At 40.9% G+C, this 22421-nt stretch overlaps 2 protein-coding genes across 3 annotated transcripts; one reads left to right on the top strand and one right to left on the bottom strand.

The window, feature by feature from the left end:
- Positions 1-7644: 7644 nt before the first annotated feature.
- On the bottom strand, positions 7645-22373 carry LOC139768657 (protein brambleberry-like). 2 transcript variants are annotated; one of them, XR_011717409.1, is made up of 13 exons: positions 21827-22373; positions 21350-21751; positions 20570-20755; positions 20272-20494; positions 19888-20184; positions 19470-19682; positions 19101-19331; positions 18702-19023; positions 18445-18623; positions 15407-15571; positions 14853-15025; positions 12203-12680; positions 7645-8805 (listed from the first exon to the last, which is right to left on the bottom strand). XR_011717409.1 is itself a non-coding variant. In XM_071699069.1 (9 exons), the coding sequence occupies exons 2-9, from the start codon at positions 21728-21730 to the stop codon at positions 18473-18475; spliced, it is 2004 nt and encodes a 667-aa protein (XP_071555170.1). In that variant the 5' UTR covers positions 21731-21751; positions 21827-22373; the 3' UTR covers positions 16802-18472. The 2 variants fall into 2 exon arrangements, 1 of the variants encoding a protein (XP_071555170.1); XM_071699069.1 differs by lacking the exons at positions 7645-8805; positions 12203-12680; positions 14853-15025; positions 15407-15571 and having other exon boundaries at positions 16802-18623.
- LOC139768587 (uncharacterized) lies at positions 14899-17212 on the top strand. Its single transcript, XM_071698914.1, has 5 exons — positions 14899-15046; positions 15427-15586; positions 16524-16638; positions 16693-16809; positions 17051-17212. The coding sequence occupies exons 1-5, from the start codon at positions 14899-14901 to the stop codon at positions 17210-17212; spliced, it is 702 nt and encodes a 233-aa protein (XP_071555015.1).
- Positions 22374-22421: the final 48 nt, after the last annotated feature.

The raw sequence follows: 22421 nt of genomic DNA, 5'->3' as shown, positions 1-22421 counted from the left end.
TATCGACATTTTTCGAGCTCCTGCAACTCGGAAGGCGAGGCGAGGATGAAAAATCAGCGATCAGAGTTACGACGCGGACAAAAATAAGTGGAACCCTCGCGCACCGAGCAGCGTAAGAACTAAGAAATACATTCCTGAGTAAGGAAGCGGAGAGCGAAGCGAGAGAACAAGAAGCTGATGAGAGCAGCACGGTTTTTTAAATATTTTCTCCGACGCGATTAACGTGCGAAGGTCGGGAGATCGCGCGAGGATCTCCGGAGAGACGCTTCCGGCAGAATTTCCCTCGTTCTCGCGCATCGACCGCGACATTAAGTCCGCAATGGACCCGTGTCGCACGGGCTGACATTCTCTTTTCGCGGATTGAATTAATACCGACAGCTTCGCGATGCAAATTAATGCGGCTCGCTCGCTCGGAGGCGCGCGTGATGGATGGCCACGTTGGATGCGCCGCGACGTGTTTGTTGTGACGAACGAAAGCTCTTCAGACGGTGTCTATATAAATTCCAACATTTCTCCAACTTTCTCGCGAGTCTCCTCCGTCGTGCCCGTGATTTAGCATTTCGTTCGACACCGCACCACGCCTGTGGAATATTTAGTCGCGAGGATGGCTTCGGGGGAGGGATAAAACGGGGCCACGTCTTTGTTCACTGATCTCTGGATAATCCGCGAAATATCCAGAGTATCTTAATTACGCGCGTATATAATTATATTATTGTATGATTTTCTCTCCTACATGCGTAATTATATTTATAACTAGCTGTAAAAAATTATTAATTGAATTTTATCTGGAATTTTCTCTCTTTCAAACTGTAAGAAAAAAAAATTACGTAAGAAAAGACACTGCTTTTATAAGACGCATTGTCAAATTTCAAAAAATTAACTTATATTCTTTTATTTTACAGTTTTACACGATTGTCCGCAAACGCTTAGAAGATGGTGAGGAAAATAAAGTCGGTAGATTTTGGCGGGCCGGCCGATTTGTTACCCCGAACTAATGGCGAGCTTTGAACGACTCAATCATCGTATCGCGCCGCGGCGGTATTAGCGGATGGATATTCGTCGCTCGTCGCGGAATCTCGCTTCTCGGAACCGCAACACAACCGGCGGAAAGCCGTAAGCTGCCGTTTTTGGCGACGGTCCAACCGCGAATCAGATCGCCGATAGACGGGTCGATAAATAACGCGGCCAAATACCAAAATAATACGGCGATCAAAAGCGAGAATCGCGAAGGCTTCTCGGCGCGCACACACTTTCCATATTCTTCAACATTTCTCTCCCACTGTTCTCTTCTTGTCAAGCTTTAAGTTTCAATCTTCCAATTTAATATATAGTTCAAAATAATTTTCCACTTCCAATTACTCAGCATCCCGCATTTTGTCACTTTTAACGCGATTTTTTATCAGCTCCGATTGTCTCTAGATTCTTGATGCACTTGACCGCTCGTCGAACCACACACTGCAAGGACTGCAGGGAGACCCTCTCGGCCTTTGCGGATCCTCTTCGCGGCCACGTTCCGCGATGCACGCACCGTTTGACGATATTAACGCGGTCTTAATTGCGCGTGCCGGCGTGGAGCTTTAATCGCCGGGAGCGCCTGTGTACATGCACCCCCAGCGTCGTGCACGGTTGCAGGTTCAAGCGTCCCTGTCGGCGCTCCTTCCGCGCCGGGATATCTAAAGGCGAGACGAGGTGTCGTACCACCACCGATGATTCGAAGCAATGATAGCTCTTCAGAGCAGTATCATCCCCGGGAGGAGATATGCTTCAGCAACCGTACCGCCTCGGTCGTCTACCGAGGCTCGGCAATGCGACCTTGCGAGAGATACACCTAGTCCAACCAAATGGCGCCCCGCGTAACTCGTATCATACGTCCCACATGTGTGGGAACATATGTCGCACCGCCACGCGTACTCGTGACTCGTAAATCTAGATTCACCAGCCGAGAGTCGCGAACACGTGGAGCACCTTACGCTATACCGCACGGAATTATCACCTGCGAGTAAGTGAGTTGACGATTGACATCAATGAGAACGAGCACTCGGAAGCATTAATAGCAACGCCAGTTTAGCAGAAATAAAGTCCTCCTCGTTCTTAACAACTAGCTTGCTAGACCTGTCAGTGAAATATTTTGTTATCGAAGATCGAGAGGTAAACGAGAGCGAGCAAAGCGTGATTTTCATGGAAATGAAATTCTTCTCGTTCTTACTAATTCAATGACGAATTAAATTAAAGTATGAAGTAATTTTATTTAGATAGAAGCCGTTCGCAATTTACCATTGAGAACCAGCAAGAGACTTTCGAATTTTTTGCATAGCGACACCTCGAAAGACATCAATTTTGCATTAAGTTTTCTACCTTTTTTAATGTGATTTCCGACATTTTTTCATAAATCATCCCGTTAAATATTCACCAATAAATCTATCTATTAACCGTACGTGACAGATACAATGAAATGTCCTTTTGCAACGTCCATAGACTATATTTTCTTTTATTATACTGTTCTTCTCCAAGCACTACCTAATTCATGTTCAACATATGTTAGGTATATGTTGTAACCTCCAGCTCTGTCGCAAACGTACAAATATCTGCCAGCACGACTCGTAAAGGGATTTTATAACACGCACTGACTCTCTAACTCTCTAACTCTGATGCAACGTAGACGATAATAATGTTAGCCCATGGCTGGACATCGGACAGGTTTACGATATGAACGATACGTTTCCGTTCCAGTAAAACGGTGCGAGAAACAAGTGAAACGTAAATTCACAGTACCAGTTATAAAATTATTTAATAACTAGCTTGATACCCGTGCTTCGCTACGGTAATACACATTTTACCCCTTTTCACCCCGTTAGGAGTCGAATTTCTAAAAATCCCTTCTTAGTGGGTGTTTACGTCATGGAAGGAATATACTCCCCGAATTTCATGTTTCTAGGTTTAAGGGTTTGGGCTGGACGCCTGGGCGTTGATGAGTCAGTCGTAACTTTGAATTATATATATATGTAGATTATTAATATATTAATGATATTATAACTAAACTACTTTTGCTTCTTACTTCTACACCATTTTAGAAACGTGGCTGCGCACCGGTGAAGCGATCGTTAATATTCGTGATATTATTAACGGAATTATTAATATAATTATGGAAATAATTTTGGATGGGTCTAGAGAGGAAGAAGCTAAAAATGTAATCGTGATGAAACGCGATATTTTCATAAACGAAATAATCTGTCAGTAGTAAAATATATATACCGTTCAAAGGTAACGAGCCGGAAAAAAATGGCGATCTGCTGCAGCCATTGCACCGGCAGGTGAGAACGTGAGGATTCTCGAATAGCAACAGGTATCTCTTATACAACCCCGATCATGGCGACTCTCGGGACTGCCTCCTATCTCTAGTACCTCCTACTTGTACTCTTTGCATAGAAAATAAGGAACTATCGTCGTCGTCTTCGAAAGCGATCGCGACACAAGTGTTCCCTCAAGCGACTACAGCTTTTACGCAAATAATAATTTCATATTTTTGGGAATTCTGTTAATCATTTCGAGAACATAAAATCGTATAAGATAATTTTTTCTCGTATTTTCGTGGAATAGAATAATATCGAGCGGGAAGAGGGGGAAGGGATGAATTATAAATATTTCAATATCTCTTTCGAGGTATAGAAGTTTAACTCCGTGTCTATGTACTCGTTAGGGCCAAAGCACATAACATGGCGTAGCGATATACGACGGTCGTAGTCCCCGACCTGACAGATCAGGATCCGCCAAAGCTTGTACGTTACTTACGTCCACGACTACGACTGTCATATGTGCTTTGGCCCTTACAAAGATAGCGTAGCTAACTGACGATGCTTGACAAGAAGCGCTACCTGTTTCGGACTTTTCCACTTTTGTCCATGACATTTCACCGTCAGCTGAACATATGTCGAACTTTTTATATAAATTAGAAAAATGTGTTGACCATGTTTCCCCCATGCTTCACCCAGATTGTTTAACGGTGCATTTGTTTATACCAACTGTAAATTATCATGATTTAAATTACAAGAATAACCTGCAAGGCAATCTACCCAATAAATGTACTTTTATCTTTTGCGAACAGATGGTATTACTGTATTCGAACGTGACAAAATTCTTTTCAGGTTGTTAGTACAAGTTTTCAATGAAATACGTTAACTTTTTTACTGAAACCTTAGATAATTGCATCAAAGTCGCATATTTCGTTATATTTAAAAATTGCAGATTATTCTATTGCGTATACATGTATTACTTAATGATTTCTTAATTATTACATTTAATCTTTCCATCCATCCATTCCATCCATCCATCCATATCTAAAAAAGAGATGTCGCTTTTCCGCGATACCGATTGGTTCTCTCGCTGCGCTTTACTTCATTTGCAGCTGTCATCGTATATTTTGACAGTTGTGTGTATCAAGGAGTTAATATAGTGTAATAGTAATAGCATAATGCTATAAAAAAATGAATAATTATAAATCTATTGTAAAATAAATTTTATAATTATTAACATTTAATTTTTGTTTGCATCGAGAAAAATTTTGTTTCTATGTAATTCCTTGCGGTAGGTTGAAAAATCTTTCTTATATTTACACTCAGAATAGGAAGTTCTGAAAGAATCCTACCGGATATAGAAATTTTAGAACATAGATCAGATAATAAAGCGCAGATAGTTTTTCTTTATCGTTGTCAGTCTGTCTTTATATTACAACACAGTAGATTCTGTTTGTAGAAAATTTCACCCACGATAACGACTGTGTTCCAAATCTGACTTTAACATTTCGATATAATATTTCTCACTACATCCTTTATTTTCTTCAGATTTTTCTCCTGATATTGTTATTCTTAATTCCTTTCAAAACACAAGAGCAGTTGCTGTATATGAATTATGTATCCGCAGAAAGATCTTCGTGAGACTATTTAAAATTCTTTTAATAATCCCTCCCTAATTTAGTTTCGAAGCTAAGATAAATCCCTAAAGTAATATTTATCTAGAAATCCCTAAAATAATATTTATCTTTTAACGAAAAACTCTTTAAAAATTATTATTTTTATTATAGATACGTGACTGACGCATTAGCATAGTCCGGTTTACTCCTTTCTTTTTCCCAGTTGTATATTACGACAGTTACGATAATTAATTGTTAGGAATAATTAACATAATCATGATGTAATGTTTTATTAGATAAATCGTTTGTATCATGTGAAATATTTAATTTAAAAAAGTAAGATTGTTTACATATACATTGTACGATAAATACAATGGATAAAATTAATCAGAATCGGTCGTAATTCTTATTAGACCTTTTCTTATTACATTAATTATTCAATTCAGAATTCTGAAATTTGAGTCAAATAAAGTTACAATATGTATCTAAATGTTTTAATATCATAAATGGTAACCGCAAAATTAAGGTAAATTTAAGAGAAGGAGAAAAAGTGACGACACGTCGCGTCGTCGAAAATCAAAGCACGCGGCTGCGTTATCACAAAGGAGCTTATTCCGATCCTTTCACAGACTCCATGAACTTTACGACTTCGGGGTATCGCACGATATTACGGCCGCCTTGAATATCGCCGAATAATCGACGCGATATTTGCGTCGCGGACGACGAGGGTGGTCCCTTCCCTCTTGGGAAACCGCGTGCTCGACGACGACGATGACGGTGACGAGAAACGATTGACGGTGACGGCGATGAAGGATGACGGTGGAGGAAGGTAGACTTCGAGAATCAAGCGAATCTCTTTCCTTCATCCGTTCCCGCAAATATCCTTTAAAGCTCTCTCTCCTCTAGTGTTAATATACGAATAAAATTTTCACACAGTTGATTTAATTTAAATGTAATAATATAGATATTAACATGCACGTTATAAAATTCGCTCCCTTTGCGGTATAACACAATAGCTGAAGGGAATTCTTCGCTATTTATTTAGCCTAATGAGATCATTTTTCACTTTTGTAATTTTACATCAAAAAATCTTAATTAGGGTCTCATCAGTTTATCGTTTCATGTCAAGAACGTGATTCATCCCTTGGTTCATTACGCATACCCTTTTCTGTTTTCGCAATCCTGTTCGTAATCTTTAAACAGTCTTGTGGTTAAGCCTTTCGTCGGATTAGCAAAGTTTAGATTTCGCCGTTGTCTCGCGGCCAATGTCACATCCCGTACGAGGGCTTTGTTTTTGTCGTATCGAATAAAATGCGGACGAACATGTGTTTGCCAGACGTCTCTTTAATAAGGTGCATGGGAAGAAAATTACGCGTTTCATTAGACCCTGCTCTACAAGGGGTATAAAGATTTCCTATTCTGGAGTCTCCGACCTATCGAAACTAAAAGTCGTCACGTTTGCCTAAGGAATAACGAAACGAACGAATTTTCTACGGATGATAACGTAAAGTTGGCTGATACCTCGAAGACTGTGATTCAAAAATTGTAAGATTGTAAAATATCATCCGGTTCAGGTATAGAGAATCGAATTACGAGCCTCTCGTTCTCCTCCAGGGAATTGCTGTCCGTTTGTTATCCCTCAAACTGTTTACGGAAGTAGTTACTTCATCTCGCGTTAGTTTTCCGAACATGATCTCACGAATAGAAATCTTGGGATAAGACGCTTTTTAAAAAAATATATTGAAAATCCGAAGATTGCGATAAACTTCTTAAAAAGTATAAATAAAGGACAATACCTAATCTAGGTATTGCAATCTGTCTTCCTTCGTCCCTCAGATGCTATCCCGAACCTTTGACGGTTGAGTTCGGGCATGAACCTACGTGGAAGCGAATGGAAGAATAACAGTGACCTTATACATGAAAAACAACAAAGATAAATATATATATACATATGTTTTATCCCTTAAATCTGAATCTTCAAAGATATATCTTCTCAGAAACACGAGTTTCCTTTTCTCGAGTGAAAATCAAGTGAAGGAAAAAGAATAACGAGCGGAAAACGAGAAACTGAAATCATATAGATTTATTCGATAAATGATAAACATGTTTAAATATAAACGCTTATGTAATCGCCGTCTCCGACGTAAGAGAAATACTTCGTGTAATACCGTACGAAATATTATATGAAAATTGACGTAACAAATGTATCAACACGGATGGAATATGCAATTTGAGAATAATTTATATAATAACAGTTTTAATTACATTATAAAAAAAAAATATTTGTAATGAATATTAACGGAGAGGGGATTTGGAAACTCACGCGGATGGGACCTCCAGCTGAGGGAGCCCGACAGGCCCACGGGACTGTCCGTGAGGCCCCTTTTTTGTCGACAGTTGACGGTCGCAACCGTCGCGGCCCACGGACCCCATGACCCATTGACGTAGGTCTTATACCCCCCTGAAGACGCGTTAATTCGAGTGTTTTAAGCTCCCCCGCCATCGCGGACACGACGGCAGAAATGGCGGCGGGATCGGGTGCATCCCGCGGGACCTTTTTTGTCCGCCCTGTGCCCTAACAGATCGAAGATGCCGGCTCTTAATAGACGTTACGGCTCGGTGTGTGGCGAACTCGTTTTTATAACGCTTCAGCCCTTCGCCCTTCGTTCGCCACCATCCTGCCAGTGGTCTACACGACGCGAGAGACCGAGGTTTGATCTCGAATGAACCATAAAAACTAGAAAATTATTAATTATTTATTAATGAGAATCAGATTCTAGTGCACGACTTAAACTGAGAAATTCGTAGGCAAAATTCTGGCAGATATGTCACAGAACATGTAGATATATATTATAGGCAGAAGCTTGTATATAGGTATATAATAATAAAAAAACTAAAACTAACTAAAAATTTTCTTACAATATTTTACACATGAAAAGTAACGTTCCCTGCGCCGTGTCCACCCTGCCGTGAAAACCAATAATTAAGGATCGAGGGAAATGAGAGTACCAGAAAGCGCGTAAATATATCGTCTCTTGTGCCGGGACAAAGCTAGGGTCGGATTTGCCAGTCGTCGTCCCTCGGAACACGACCTCGATGCTCATAAATCACCGGCGCGGATACCGTCGCAAAGATTCGCCAACTGTTCTTCAGGACTAAGCTCCGAGCTCCGCCTCGAAGAAGTCGCTTCCTTGGCGGCGGTCCGAGGACAAAGCCGGTAAATGACGGTATCGGGGTACATTTTTTTCTATGCGTGCTCCGGTGACTTCGCGCCGCCGGTTTTTCGGCCCTCCGTAGGTCGAAGGTCGAGTTGTCCGGCAACAAATGATCCTGGGGTTCCCGGAACACGAGGACGACCGCCGCGAGAACACGCGACACTTTTCCACGTATCAAGGAAGCGTGCCCCCTATTTTTTTCCTTTTTGCTACTGGAACCCCGACGGATCCACAGTAGGGACACCGGAGCTGCTCTCGATGAAAGATTAATCGCTGCTTTTTCAGGATGTTCCCCCGGCTGCGCACGAACGAATGAGCGAAACGCAATCTTTCTTCTGCCGGCGTACCAGGAATGAGCACGAGAAACTGATCTACGGGCCTCGATGGAAAATGGAGTCAAGCTGAAAAATGAAAATGAACGATTAAATAAAAGGTTGGAGCGCGAGGGAAGCGCTTGGCTCACATGATCTCGTATACAATAATAGCAAAGAGCGAAAAATATTTCCGGGCCGCTCAAATTGCATCAAACGATGAGTTTCAGTCGAGTTTCATTTGAGAACTCGACGACTGCGCCATTTTTGATACCTCCTCTTCTTTTATTCTGATCGGCCAGGTGCGCCTACTTGCCGGTTTACCTGTAGCTCCACCTTTAGCTATGGTGTCTTCAGCGCCATAGCTTCTCTTCTGTTTATTTGAAAAAATGTAAAAATTAGTGTCACCTTTTGTAAACCTAAACAACTGTGTGCATATTTCAGTATTTAATAGTTGTGCTATTAAAATTACGCTAAAAAAGATATCATAATATTTAAGAAAAGATGTATCTCGTGAACATACATGTACGTATATGGCTTATCATAAAACGAAAGTATTTTGAAAGGAATATATTTTTAGATATATTATATGAATATACAGATATAGATAAATTATAGGAATATGTTTAAAAATAACGTTATCAGATTGAATTGCCAGAAAATGACATATTTTACGAATGCACCCTTTCGCGTAATGTGTTGGCAAGCGAGGGAGCTACAGAGATTTACAGGAGAGGTGCTGAACGATCGTGAATTATGCGGGGCTGATCGCAGCACCGTTCGGAGGCGCGGCTGCGGCATCGTTTTACGGTATCTGGAACATCTGTAAGCAGGTGTCACCGACGAGACGCACCGCACTTGCACATTTGGTGCATGAAGCTGGCTGGGTTACAGAGAGCTGGAGGATCACACGAGGAGGACAGGCGCTACCGGCTGCCGCGTCTCGTCGACACCGAAACAGCTGTTGGCCGCCGTCGGCCTAAGTGGCCTCATGCCCATTATAATTTGCGAGAATTTATAGGAACACGAGGTACGAGCGATCACCGTGAGCGACGTTTTGCATTCTGTTTTCGAGCGCGCGGATTTATGCAAAATATTATAATTATCGCCAATGTTAAAATATACGTTTCTAAAATGTCCTTTACAAACGTCAATTTTTTAGCAATGTAACTAGTATATTATTATTGCATACATTATGTCGGCAATTTTTGGAAACGTTAACGTTATAAATATATATATATATAATATAATTCAAATTTATAAATCTAATTTATTGAAAGAACTAAAATTAAAATTAAAATTTAAAATATACTTTTAACATTTCAATTTTAATTTTAGCTATTCCTGTTTTAGTTTCTTGTAATAAATCTAAATAAATTTTTTAAAATAAATCTGTCATTTCTTCCGCGCGCTGGATGTATAATTTCAATCTGAGTTTTCGCGAAGTACCTAGACGCGTTGAGTTCTCGTTTTCTCGTGCCCCTCGTGACTTTGTTGCAGCCGCGCTAAATGCGCCGTGGCCACGGATGTGTAACGAGAGACCGTCGGGCCTGCGGCCGGCTCCTTTCGGCTTCGAAATTTGGCACACGGTGGATGATTTTAGTATTCGTTCGAGAAGGAGAATCGCCCTCGCCCCGCTGGCGCCGGCGCGACAGAAAGCTCCGTATAATCGAGCGTATCTCCCCGCATCCACCCCGAGATATTACGTTTCCTGCCAGAAAAGTGTCGCGCAACCCCCGTCGCGTCCGTTCAGTCGGCGGCGACGACGGCTAACGTACGATCCGTGAATGAAAATTCCTCAAACGCGACCGGCGGTCTCGCGCTCCTGTCGTTTCAATTTAAACTAAAGGACTGACTTAATTAACCGTCTGGTTTCTAAATATCATACTGTACAATAGTCGCAAAATATATCTAAAGGATGTAGGTCAATCATAGATGCAAATATTAGAAGCTGACGGAGTTTCTCGGAAGAAACGAGAGGAATCTTAGTAAGATCCGAAAATCGACCGTTCTGCAAAAGTCCGGACTTTACACCCGACGCTATCAAACTCGACGATAAATACTTTACCTCGCGATTGACTCGAACCGATATCGAAAGATATGCGCGACAGAGCGATAAAGCCATCGCTGCCGTTAAAATAGATCGGAACGTGGAAGCTGTAAAATTCCACGGCTATCAGCGGGGCCGTATCGGCGCCCGCGCGAACGATGTGATCGTAAAGAGTGAACCCGCGACTTCTTTTTCCCTGGGATTTACTTTACGATACCGCGAAAGCCACTAATAGGCGCGCTCGACGCGTCCCGTCGACAGCGTCGACGCGCTCGACGGTGCCAAGGAAAGCTTACACGCGTTTTCGTTGTGGGGAACAAAAAGGACACGCGCGAGAACCGGCGAGAAATCGGCGCGGTCGGCGGACCGGAACCGTTCGCCGAATATAAGTTCGGGACCGCGCTTTCCGCGCAATCGTTAAGACAAATATACTCGCACATAAAAAGAATATATGTGCAGGAATTTTTTATGTATAAATCTGGTGTGTCAACGTTGTGTGCTTTTTGTTAATATTTTAAGATATGTCAAAGAGAACGTCAATTCTATTAAATTATTTTTAGAAACTTGTAAAAATATAAAAACAGGCAAAAATATATATATTTTTTATAAATGCATATAATATCTAGACTCCTAAAATTTTAATAAAACAAAATCTTTGATTTTAGAAAACATGCAACTCGGTTGAGCTGCATTTCGCGCAGTCGGGATAAATCAGTGGGCCTCGTCCCCTTTTCGTGCGGGACAATTTACAACGGATAATTTACGACGCGTTGGAACATTCCAAAAAATTGTACGCCACAGCCTTCTACCGGAAGTACGGTGCGAGGATCGCGACTGAGAGACGACGACGGCGGCGGCTCGTTTGGACAAACCGAAGCGCCGCCCCCGATTGCGTATCCGTCGTTTCCGTCAAAGAGGGACGAAGAAGAAAACGGGGATGAAGAAAAAAAGATGGACCAGCCTCGCTCCCGCGAGGGATGCGCGAGAAAAGGGTCACACGACCGTCATGCGATCGTCGAAACTCCCTCGTTGCGGATTCCGGGCACAAAAAAAAGTCACCCCTCGTCTTTCCGAGGAGGGGGAAGACATCCATCGAAAGAAAAAAAGGGTTATTGCCGGTGCCGACTTGCGATTGGCCCGCGGAAAGGCTTGAGGGAGCCAGCCAATGTCGCGGATGACACCCTCTTATTTGGACACCGAAAATGGTTTCCTCATGGAATGGTTTTCTCTCTCTCGCTCTCTCTCTCTTTCTCCCTCTCTCCTCCACCCCCGTCGCACTTCAACGCAGATAAATTGAGCCTCTTGAAAAAACACTGCGCGAGTTGTTGCGAGCTGATATATGAACGCCCGATTCATTAAGCGTCACCGATGAAGTATGTGTTAATGAAGAGAGAGCGACCTCCTTTCCTCCACGTGGAGAACGTTTATTTCTGCGTTACATGTTCGTGAAATAAATTGACTGTGTGTGTGTTCGATTCTATCAAACTCGCGCAATTAGCAGCGAGTGTCATAACGCTTAATTGAAAAATCACTTTAATTAAGCCTCTCAATATCAGGATAGAATCATGCATCGAAATCTTCGCTTACGTCTATGTTCTAATTGTTGTTTTAATTGAGGCGCGCTTAATTATCAACCCAAGGTATTCTATTAAATAAAATTTTCGTTGTATTAATCTTTGCGTAGAGAAAAGAGAGATGTGAACGGAATATGCGGACATACCTTTAAAGTATTAAATAAAGGGACCGCTAAGTGCCGCTCTTCTTAACGACTGCGGCGACGTTTGTCATTTCATTATCATTTCTTCGTACAGCTTGAAGCAGCTAGCAGCTGCTTTGCGACCACCGTTTCCGAAAAAAGTGCGAAGAGAAGAGAGGGAAAGATCACGAGTTCATGCAGCTTTCCTTTCCTATCTCTCTCTTTCTCTCGCCCTCTCTTCGTTCTTCTCCCTCGACCGAATCATCGGAGATTCTCAACCGTCCAGGTTAACCGCGAGAAAGCGTTATGGCCGTAGACACGCCTCCCCGAACAGGAAATTAGCTGCCGACAGGCGGTTCGAATTATAAATTTCTAGGGAGAGTCCCGTGTGCAGGAATCCCTTCTTTCGTTTCTTCCGCTACGCGTCTGATTCCATTTTATCGGAAACTCCAAAAGAACCGCTCTCGCCGACCCTCAAAGGCGGCCATCCGGTCCTTCAACCCTGTAAAAAATAGGCGAAAAATTAGATGACATCGATAAGAATCTATTTTCTGGAATTATGGTAACTCTTGAAGTCAGAAATTTATTCATAAAATATTTAAGCTTTCCTTTACTCCATTTTTCTATTTATTTGTTCAGCAAAATAAAATTTTAATTAATTAATTATACGTTATAAGTAATCATTAATTAATAAATTAATTTTTAACAAAAGAGGATTAAAAAATAAAAATATAAATAAACGCTCGATTTTTTTCTAGTCTCTCATTTTGGTCTTTACAGAACTTATATATTTCCCATCTTCTTTTTTAACTCACAATACGTTTCACAAAAATTCTTATTAAGGGGGAAAATCCAATTCAAAGTCAAGATCGAAGGATTCGCGAACGCGGACAAAGGTCATCGCGGCGTAACGTCTTGGGATACTCTGTATATCTTTCGCGGAGGCTCCTGGAAGGGCGTCAACGATTCGCCCTGTCAATCTCCGTGCGCCGGCAAAGGCTGACGATGACGTGAGACTCCTTTTACGCATAGGTAGGAGACTACAAAGTGCGCGCGTCAAGCCAGATGTCGGTGGAGCGGCCCGTCTTTATGGCTGTCAAGTTGCACGTGGACGAGAGAGCGACGGACGTGCCGCGAAAAGGAGCATCACGACGACGGCGGGCGCGAGCGGAAGGGTAAAATGGAATCTAACGTCGACGCGAAGCGTCGGGACGCCCGTCGTCACCGTCGTATCGTCTATTTCCTCCTCGACTCGCGCGCCGATTGGTTCGCGAGAGAACGAGCCGACGAGAAGCAACTATAGACTCTATCGTGAAAGTTGTGTAAGCAATGAAGAAGTTATGCAAAAATTTACGTCATAATATATTGTAAATTGCAGTCTCTTAATTTGTTCTACTTTGTTCCTAATTATATTTCAACTTGGTCGTTGACAATTTTAAAAAATTTAGATTTTTAAGATATAATAATTAATGGCAATACGATCGCGACAAGAAAAAGGAAGAACGCAGAAGAGGTGGGATATATAATACTTCTGCGAATGTGGGTCACCAGAGAAGAGGAATGAATGGAGAACAGTGTCTTTCTGTTTACTAGCTCTGTTACTCCTACCGTATTAGCAATATTGATTCATATCCGTGAATTACAGAAATACACGAGTATCTCTCATGATATACCGAGGGTTGCGGGGAAAAAAGATGCATTTTAAAGCTGCAAAATTTGAGAGTAACTCCCTGCATTTGCGCGACGGATAAACAAAAGCGCAAAAAGAATGGAGAATTACAAGAAGACTCGGTTTCTTCGCGAAGCTCCTGGCCTTCTCGTGAAGACGAGAAGAGGGAGGGACGTCGTGTGAACCGGATCTCTCGTCACCGCCAGCTGTCAAGTCGTCTCCTCTCGTCTCGTATACAACCGTGATGTCTTTCCACGCCGCAAGACATGACCGGCGACATTTTAAACCACGACTCCGATACAATTCGCCATAATAAAAAAATTCGCGTCAGCGTTCTGAAAAAATAGTTGAATTAAACCGGCAATTATCTTGGAAAATGAAGCATTGCATTTTAATTTTCAAACTTAAACATTTGTTTAAATATCTTTCTTAATTTATTAAATATATTAATTATTCTTATCATGTAATTTTTTCAATATTATGTCCAATCGCGCGCGTCTTCGAAGTCAAAGAGTTGATGCATGACTATTTGTAACGAGAGTAAAGAACAGAGGGAAAGAAAAAAAAAGCGTAGTAGCCAGACCGGGTACATTTATGGTACGCGTTTTAGTGGATAGTATTCATTAGGGAAGTCCATCGTGCGTCATCGGGATGTCGTAAAAAAAGGTTTATAAGAAAAAAAAAGTCAACCGATCTACGCGCGTGGGAAGCTGCCGTTAAGTGCGTGTTACTGATATAATTCCGCGGAGGAGCTCTTCTATTCGCGGCCTTCTTCGATATCTCAACAACTTTCTTGGACTTTTCGGACGTTTTTTTTCTGTGTTTGCTTTTTAATTTTTCTACTGCCTTCCTTGGACTTTCCCGGACAGGATCGAGCGGTGCGAGAGAACCGATTCCACGCATAAAAGGTTCTCTGTGAAAACAATCGTGCAATGTAATAAATACGCGGGACGACAGTCGTCTGCCTTCAGCGTAGAGACAGATTTCGGGGAAGGACGAGCGTACCTTTTTTTCCTGCCGCTCCTCTCGTGAAAGATGATCGATCTGTAATATGGTCCGGTCGTTGAAGAGCGTCAGGAGAACCGGGATGTCGGCGCACGGAGATAACGTGACGATTGGCTCGTCTCCGTATTATTTTCGCCACACCACCAGAGAATCGGCAAGGCCGCAAGATGATTCTGTCACACAGAGACAAAACGGTTAGTTTCCGTTTTCATTCTCTTTGAAAACCGCAGTGCGCATTCATTTGCACGTCGAAATGTTTCTCCAATCGACATTTTTAAGTGAGACTAAAGCTTCATGCAAAATCGAATTTTTAAGCGAACAAAGATCGGTGTCTTATTCTTTTTCTGTCTTAGCCCCCGTTTCCTAGGTTTTGTCTCAGTTGATTTTTTATTTTCTAGAACTGAGCATTTCATAATTCTTCAAACCGTCTCGTTCTGGTAAAGATAATATCCTTCAATATATTCTCCTTGTAAATTTCTTTGTTTATTATTCATCTGTCACATATATGCGAGATGATACTTTGACTTTTTTAAATAATACATTTGATGATTTACTTGTTAATTGTTTTGCACAGCGGACGACAAGCCTCCGGTAATTTTAACGATCGGGTCGTCCAAGGGAAGATGCAAGTACTGTGGTTACAGCCTCGCTGGGATGCTGGCCATCTTATTGTGCTTGGTAATCGGCGGGACGCTGTTCCCATATCCTCTGCATGCCTCCTGCATTGTTAAATGGTAATTATATACACATTAAGATACAAACGATAAATCGGAATTATAAATCACGCTTCAAAAAAACAGATAGGTAACATTTGGCTTGTTATCTGCTCTTTTTAAACTCATTGCCAGGCAACTTTTTGTGTGGGACTTTGACTCTTCCGAAACATAGTTGTTGCGATATTCAAGAGGCTAAAAGTTCGAAAATCGTCAGAGAAACATCGCATACAGCCGAATTTCATCGTTTTTTTCGCGAATGAGCGACGCGCCGTTCATCAAAAGCTAATTACCGAACACTTTGCCATCGAAATAATGTCGGCATTTTTACGAACAGGTTCCAGAGCTTTTCGGACGGATTTTACATTCCGCCACAGCTGCCGTTATCGTTTTCTTTCAAGCACCGGGAGATCGGGTCCCTTTCATCCTAGGGCAATAGCTAACGCGAATGATCGTCGCGTCGTTTTTACGAGGACTAGAGCTTTCGAAAAGTTTCTTTTGAAGCGACGTCCCCGCGCCGCTCTCGTGACGCGTTATATACACAGGGAAACTCAATATCGTCGACGCGACGTGGGGCTCGTATATTTTGCTTTGGCCGGGACGACACCGCCCGAAAAATATACGATCCGCGCTTTTCCACGAGAACGGATCGCCGCGCCCTCGCTATTTTATTACTCAAGTCTGTAGAAATGTCAGAACTGATAATTCTACGGGAAAAAATTTAGTACATCAAACATACTACTAAATTACAAAGAGAGATGGGTGCGCTTAGAGGGTAGAGTTGAAATAAATCGCAGTTTATAAATCCTAAAATTAAAACAAAATGATAATTCTGATAAAAATATACAAAGATGAAACGATTTCTATGGGCTTTTAAATATTTTATCGAGCTAAGTATTATATAAGTATGTATTAAATATAAGTATCTTTTAAAGATAATTATATATTTCAACTCTAGGAAGTTTGACGATCCATGCGCGTATGTGATGCAGAAATTCCGACGCCAGATAACGAATTGGTCTTCTTGGAACACTTGCCGACAACGCAGCGGCGCTTGTCTATATACGGTGAGAGTACAATCTGAATTTTAAACGCGTATTAATAATATAACTTGTATCTCACGATAGCTTAAGATACCTGTGGAGAATAACGTAATCAGAGCGACGCATAAGACGTCGAATCTGAAGTCACTTGAGAGGATCGAAATCATCTTCGAGGAGATGAACAACACGTGCCTTGCTAAGGTAAACTTTTAATTGAACATGAAAATTATTCTACTATATAAATAATAAAAGTAATAAAACGAATGATATTACAAGATATAATGCGTTGAATTACACGAGATTTCTCACTACTATCGCATTAATGCTTCGACGCGTTCTTTGACTATATTAAAGAACGTGTCGAATATTTCTTTCGACGATTATATGTAAAACATTAAAGTCTAAGTTGCCGAATGTTGGACTAACAAAAACATAATCTTAGGCCGATTCTGTTTCAAACGAATGGTTCATGATATTCGATTACGGCGCGAATTACTGCAATCTGCACAATTTGGTAGTGGGAGCCGGTCTCGACAGACACGCGAAATTTCTGGAGCTGACGAATGATGCTGTGTGCACGCAATTCAATATGGCAGTCTGTTGATGAAACAAGCTACGCCACTTACTTGTGATTTTTCAAACTTTATATAATAATGTAAATTTATGAATACATGTATACATGTATATATATATATATATATATAAATTTATTTCAAAATTTATATGTATATATAAACTTTGTAAAATAAATTTAATATTATAAATATAATACACATATATGAAATTGTATTTAGAATACATTAATTCCTCAAAATTTATACATATATTTCTGTGATTCTTCGGCGAGAACCAATGCAAGTTTGAAAAACCACAAGTTTTTTATATCTATAATAAAAATTGATGTTTATAATTACAGAGTTTTATACAAGTGTTATAAGATCATTTATATCATAAGTTTGTACTTCGATATATCCTTATAAAATAGTAGATTGTACCTATAAATATTAAATATCATTTACATTAAACGCAGAATTAATTATTATTATTATCATCCGTTATTACGGAAAAGATAGGAGATTACGTATTTTCAAATATGTATTATACATTTATCATTGAGAGGAACCTTATATTTCGACTAACGATCAGACAAAAAATTTGTTAATAAATTGTGAGATCGAATTGTACGAATAGTTCAAAGTGAAAATGTTAATGTTCGGAGCTAATAATCGATCAATTTGACTAAGTCAAAGCTATTGGAATAATTTGGACATTAAGAGAAATTCAAGCGAAAATATTATTCATTATAGAGAGAAAATGTTTGTTTCATTTTAGACTTGAGGTCAAATTGAACAATTTGAACTGTTCGTATATTTTCAGGCTCAAACGGTCAAAATTATTGAAAGTTTGATCTTGAAATTTGTTCCGAAATGCCATTAAAAACATCTTACAGTTTTTGAAGGTTCGCAGGTGGTGTATCTCAACATAGAAATATACTTAAATTACAATAATCAAATAATACAAGTCATATAAATTAACTTAATACCAACATTAAAACATGTATATTCAAAAATATTATCAAGATCAAAGTGATACCTGAGATTACTGTTGTATTATTATCGAATGAACGTGAAACGTTATTTACAAAATTACAAAATGTATACAAATTATTTAACCATATTTAATTAATGATCTTTTCCCAAACTTTTTTCTCACGGTTTTTGTTTCTCTGGGATTACTTTCTCGTTAAAATACAACGTACACTATATATAAAAAATAAATACCCGTTGCAAATTTTATAGCAACTATTATATATATATATAAATATTATCTACTAACTATTTCGCAATTATTAATTCTTCTTCGATTAATCAAGATGATCAGTATGATCACTCTTAACAGACATGCCCGTAGAATGATGGTAGCAATAGTTCCGTCCGGGTGAAGCAAATGCCCGACATCTCCTGCCATTTCTCGTTATTCCCATACAAGGGAATTTCAGCAATGTCGGAGTACCACTAAAAATATTTCTTAGCTACATTACGCGATTCATCCTTTTTTAAAATAATTTAACTTTTGATTTGCAAGTTATTTACCTCTTAGCTCGTGGCAGATCCATGTTGTGCCGAAGATGCTCAAACGATTTCTCTGTATCATTAAAATCGTTTGGATAGTGATGATTGTTATCACCTATGATAAAACAGTCTTGGCGCTGCCATGGTGTCGTTACTATGGTGTCGTTAGAAGAATCACACTCTATTAGGCCGTTCGACGTGAAACTCGAGAATTGCAATCCGTTACGAACGACGTCCTCACGCTTCTTCCTCGATGGTTGATACGAACAAGAGAGCTCCTCGTGCGCATTTAAATTGCGTCCACCCCATGAAGCGATCGTCTCTAACAAAACACTAATTTTCCCTGGAAAAATTATATTAGATGTTATGGCGATCACTCGATTTCTTTCGCACAATTTCAGTCTTAAACCGGAGAAATACCTCTGTAATGATTTATTTGCGAAACGATGAGATAGTAAAATTCCTGCACATTTCTCATTAATTTCGTGTGCAGCTGCATTTTCGGCACGGAATTGGAATGCGACGACGGTGCATTGTCGTACGCAACGCCATTCGAATGGCCTTTTTGATGGACCAGCTTAATTAGCTCCGTCTTCGCTTCCGAGATGTTTGGTCCGATCATACGTTGTATTCCCAGCATTACGAAATGCACTGCGTTAAAGAAATAAATGCGTCAAACGTAAATTGATGTAATACAAGATAAAGTATTTTATATCATGATTACTTCTTCGCCTTCTATATTTATTTAAGATACATTTTATCACGCGTTTCGACATGCATAGTACTCACTTGCGGTGATTAAGAATATTAACACCGTCATAGATGTAAAATCTAAAGAGGCCTCCATGCCGTGTTTCAAGTAGGTAAAAAGATTCGCCGGCACAACGCCCATGATAGTAGCTCTGGTTAAAAACGGCGCTTGTAAAAACGCGGCGACTATCATCGCCACTAATATATACACGATGTGTAAAAATGTGCGATACGCTCTTTGCATTTGTTCACCTAAAAATATGGAAGTAAGTATGGATGTGTTGCGTTATTGATATATCTCCACTTATTCTAATCTGTACGAGAATTTGCAACATAACACGATCAACGTAACTAAGTAATATAATGTAATTAATTTAACAAAATTTGCATCTTTTCACGTAATTGTCAAATTTAATCGTTCTCTCGTACGACAAATATATTTTATGTAATGACATACCGGTATCGCCGATGTAGTTGGTAATCCATCCCAATTTTTGGTCTACTTCTGTGCGCATTGTATTAGTGAGATTCCAAATGTACTGGATGGTATCGTTAATTTGCGCGAGCATCTGCATCGTTTGCTCGTACTGATGGATAGTTTCCTCGTGATGCTCCAGTATGCGATTAGTGCTATGCTCGATTTTCTCCCAGATCATTTGCGCTTGTTCTTGTATGCTAATCAAATCCTGCAATACCTCCTTATGATTTTCTCCACGTTCGACGGCCTGTTGCTCGAGATCCTTATGCGCCTTTTCTGAAGAACATGTAAAATATATTCAGAGGACACTCTATGTATAATAGTACAAAAGAAATATATTTATAAAAAGTTTAGTTTACTAACCTAACTTATTTTTTATTTCTTCTGTCATGGCAGCAAGTTGAACGTGGCCAGATCGTATTAACGCTTTTTCATTATACAACTCTCTTAGATTTGTTGTTACAAGCTTGTGAGCTGTCGTTTGTGCGTCCTTCAAGTACTCTTGTTGTGTCAGAAGCACATTGTTTCCTTCAGTTAATGATGACAGAGCTTCCGTTGTCTGTTCTTCAAGACGATCCTGGCCTTGCTGTTTAATAAACATTAATATAATGCCTCTATTTAGAACGAATTGTTAAACCACGCTGAAGGAACGTATAACTACCTTTAAGGAATCCAGCGCCTTAATTTGAGAATGTGCAGACTGCATCAGCTTGTTGACCGTTAACTCTGTAAGAGCACGAAATTGTGTATTTCGAGCTGCATAACAAATCGCCCTCGCTCTGTTACTTATTAAGTGATACGCATTCCACATGTCAGCATCCATGTCGATTGTGCATTGCTTAAGAGACTAAAAAAATAAAAAAACAGAAATCATGCTTTTATACTTACATAACAAAGTTACACAATTGTGATTCTGTTGCATGCACATATTCTCTCAACACTCTTTTTGGTACACTTTTAATTATTATTTATATTTCTAATTCTTTTTAATCGAGTTTGCGCGATAAATTCTGTGGCTAAGGCAATTTGAATGCCAGTACAGTGAACACTAAGCGACTGAAACCATAAGCTTTGGGGAGGTCTTCCGGAGTAAAGGGAGGGGGAAGTGTGCAGGTTTGAACAGGCATGGAATGCATTGAACAGCATTACCCCCTCAATCCGTGAAGGGTTCCGACATATATCCTGTTCTAATGCTAACGTAATCTATTCTCTTGTGTTATTAGCAAATGTTAAATCGGTAAGTTTTAATTAATAAAGCACTGCTAGGCATGCTGGAACATCAAGCACTCAGAAAGTCGCAGAATCTAACAAAAAATATACTTTCTACGTTATACATATAATTCAATTACTCCTGTATAGATTTTATGAGACTAATGGAACGTCGACTCAGCGTAATGAAAACAACGACAAGTCTTTTGCGCATTTTACAAAAAGTACGCACCATTTCTTCGGTGCAGGGGAACATCTTCCTGCCTTCAACTGCTGATTGACAGTTAAGGAGATTGACGCCTAGCTTGGCTAGCTCCTCCTCGGTCATGTCGGAGCACGTAGTCCTGATCTTCATAACGACTTTATGCTGACACGTCTCCAACGGCGAGGACACCTGAATATCCGTGAACTTGGCGGCCTCCTGGAGGAACTTCTCGTCTTCCGTCATCGACTCGTAAGGGATCGAGATCAGGGGCACGCCATCGGCGACCAGAACATTCGCATCCTTCCCGTCGCTCGCTTTCGTTCCCCACAGCCAGTCCAGGACGGATGCGCTACCGACGTTACATTCAAGCGACAGGACAAGCGTCACCAGCAGGAGCCTGCTCTCCATTTCGCAGCAAATTGATTAAGCCTGAAAGAGAATGCAACTGGTGCGTCACTTTCAAGCCTCGCGTTAATTCAACACGCTGAAACGCACGGCGATTACCTGGTCGACGATCCGCGGTGAAAAAGTTATGCACGGTCAGCTGTTCCCGTCGAAGAAAACGACGTTGCAAAATCGCGCCACTAAAAATAGACAGGCTCGTCCGTCCCGTGACCGTCGTCCGCGTCGTGGTTTCTGGTTTCGCGAACGAATGGAAAATCTACCGACAGGAGATTCTTCTTGCCCGACTCGGCGGTCGCGGTGTCGAGCGACGGGCAGGCAAGTCCGTTTCGCGGATTCAAATGCGATGACAAGTGCTTTTCACGTGTTTACGTCCGGCGCTGCTCCAACGGCCGGCAACGGCTGCGTTTAAAATGCGCAAATGGCGGTCGAGGCCACGTGCCGCGATCGCGCGCCCACGTGTTACGTGCTACGCTGTATTTTAATCCTGGCTTGTCGTCGCGCGACTCGTCACAGTCGTCACCGCGAGATTCGCGTTTTATCCGAGCGTCGGTCTCGCCGGAACGAAATCTGAGCCTTCGAGCCCGCGCGACGCGAAAATCAGCCGTCGCTCCGCGCGTTCAACTCGTTCGAGACGAGGATCGATCGTCCTTTTCGAGACGGCTGGGCGCTGAGCCAATCGCGAGGGCGAACGCGG

This window comes from Temnothorax nylanderi, unplaced genomic scaffold (genome assembly GCF_030848795.1).
Source record: "Temnothorax nylanderi isolate EJ_2023f unplaced genomic scaffold, tnyl_v1.0 TNYL_tig0017_pilon, whole genome shotgun sequence".
NCBI lineage: Eukaryota > Metazoa > Arthropoda > Insecta > Hymenoptera > Formicidae > Temnothorax > Temnothorax nylanderi.
This window is presented reverse-complemented; position numbering and strand designations above follow the sequence as displayed.

Excerpts from the sequence above, each read along its gene's own strand:
- LOC139768657 (XM_071699069.1), bottom strand. The coding sequence starts at position 21,730 with ATGGAGAGCAGGCTCCTGCTGGTGACGCTTGTCCTGTCGCTTGAATGT. Across the intron at positions 20,495-20,569 it reads AGGCGCTGGATTCCTTAAAG|CAAGGCCAGGATCGTCTTGA; the intron begins GTAGTTATACGT and ends TTTATTAAACAG. Across the intron at positions 19,332-19,469 it reads AATATTCTTAATCACCGCAA|TGCATTTCGTAATGCTGGGA; the intron begins GTGAGTACTATG and ends TCTTTAACGCAG.
- LOC139768587 (XM_071698914.1), top strand. The coding sequence starts at position 14,899 with ATGGTCCGGTCGTTGAAGAGCGTCAGGAGAACCGGGATGTCGGCGCAC. Across the intron at positions 15,047-15,426 it reads TGTCACACAGAGACAAAACG|CGGACGACAAGCCTCCGGTA; the intron begins GTTAGTTTCCGT and ends TGTTTTGCACAG. Across the intron at positions 16,639-16,692 it reads CTTGTCTATATACGGTGAGA|CTTAAGATACCTGTGGAGAA; the intron begins GTACAATCTGAA and ends ATCTCACGATAG.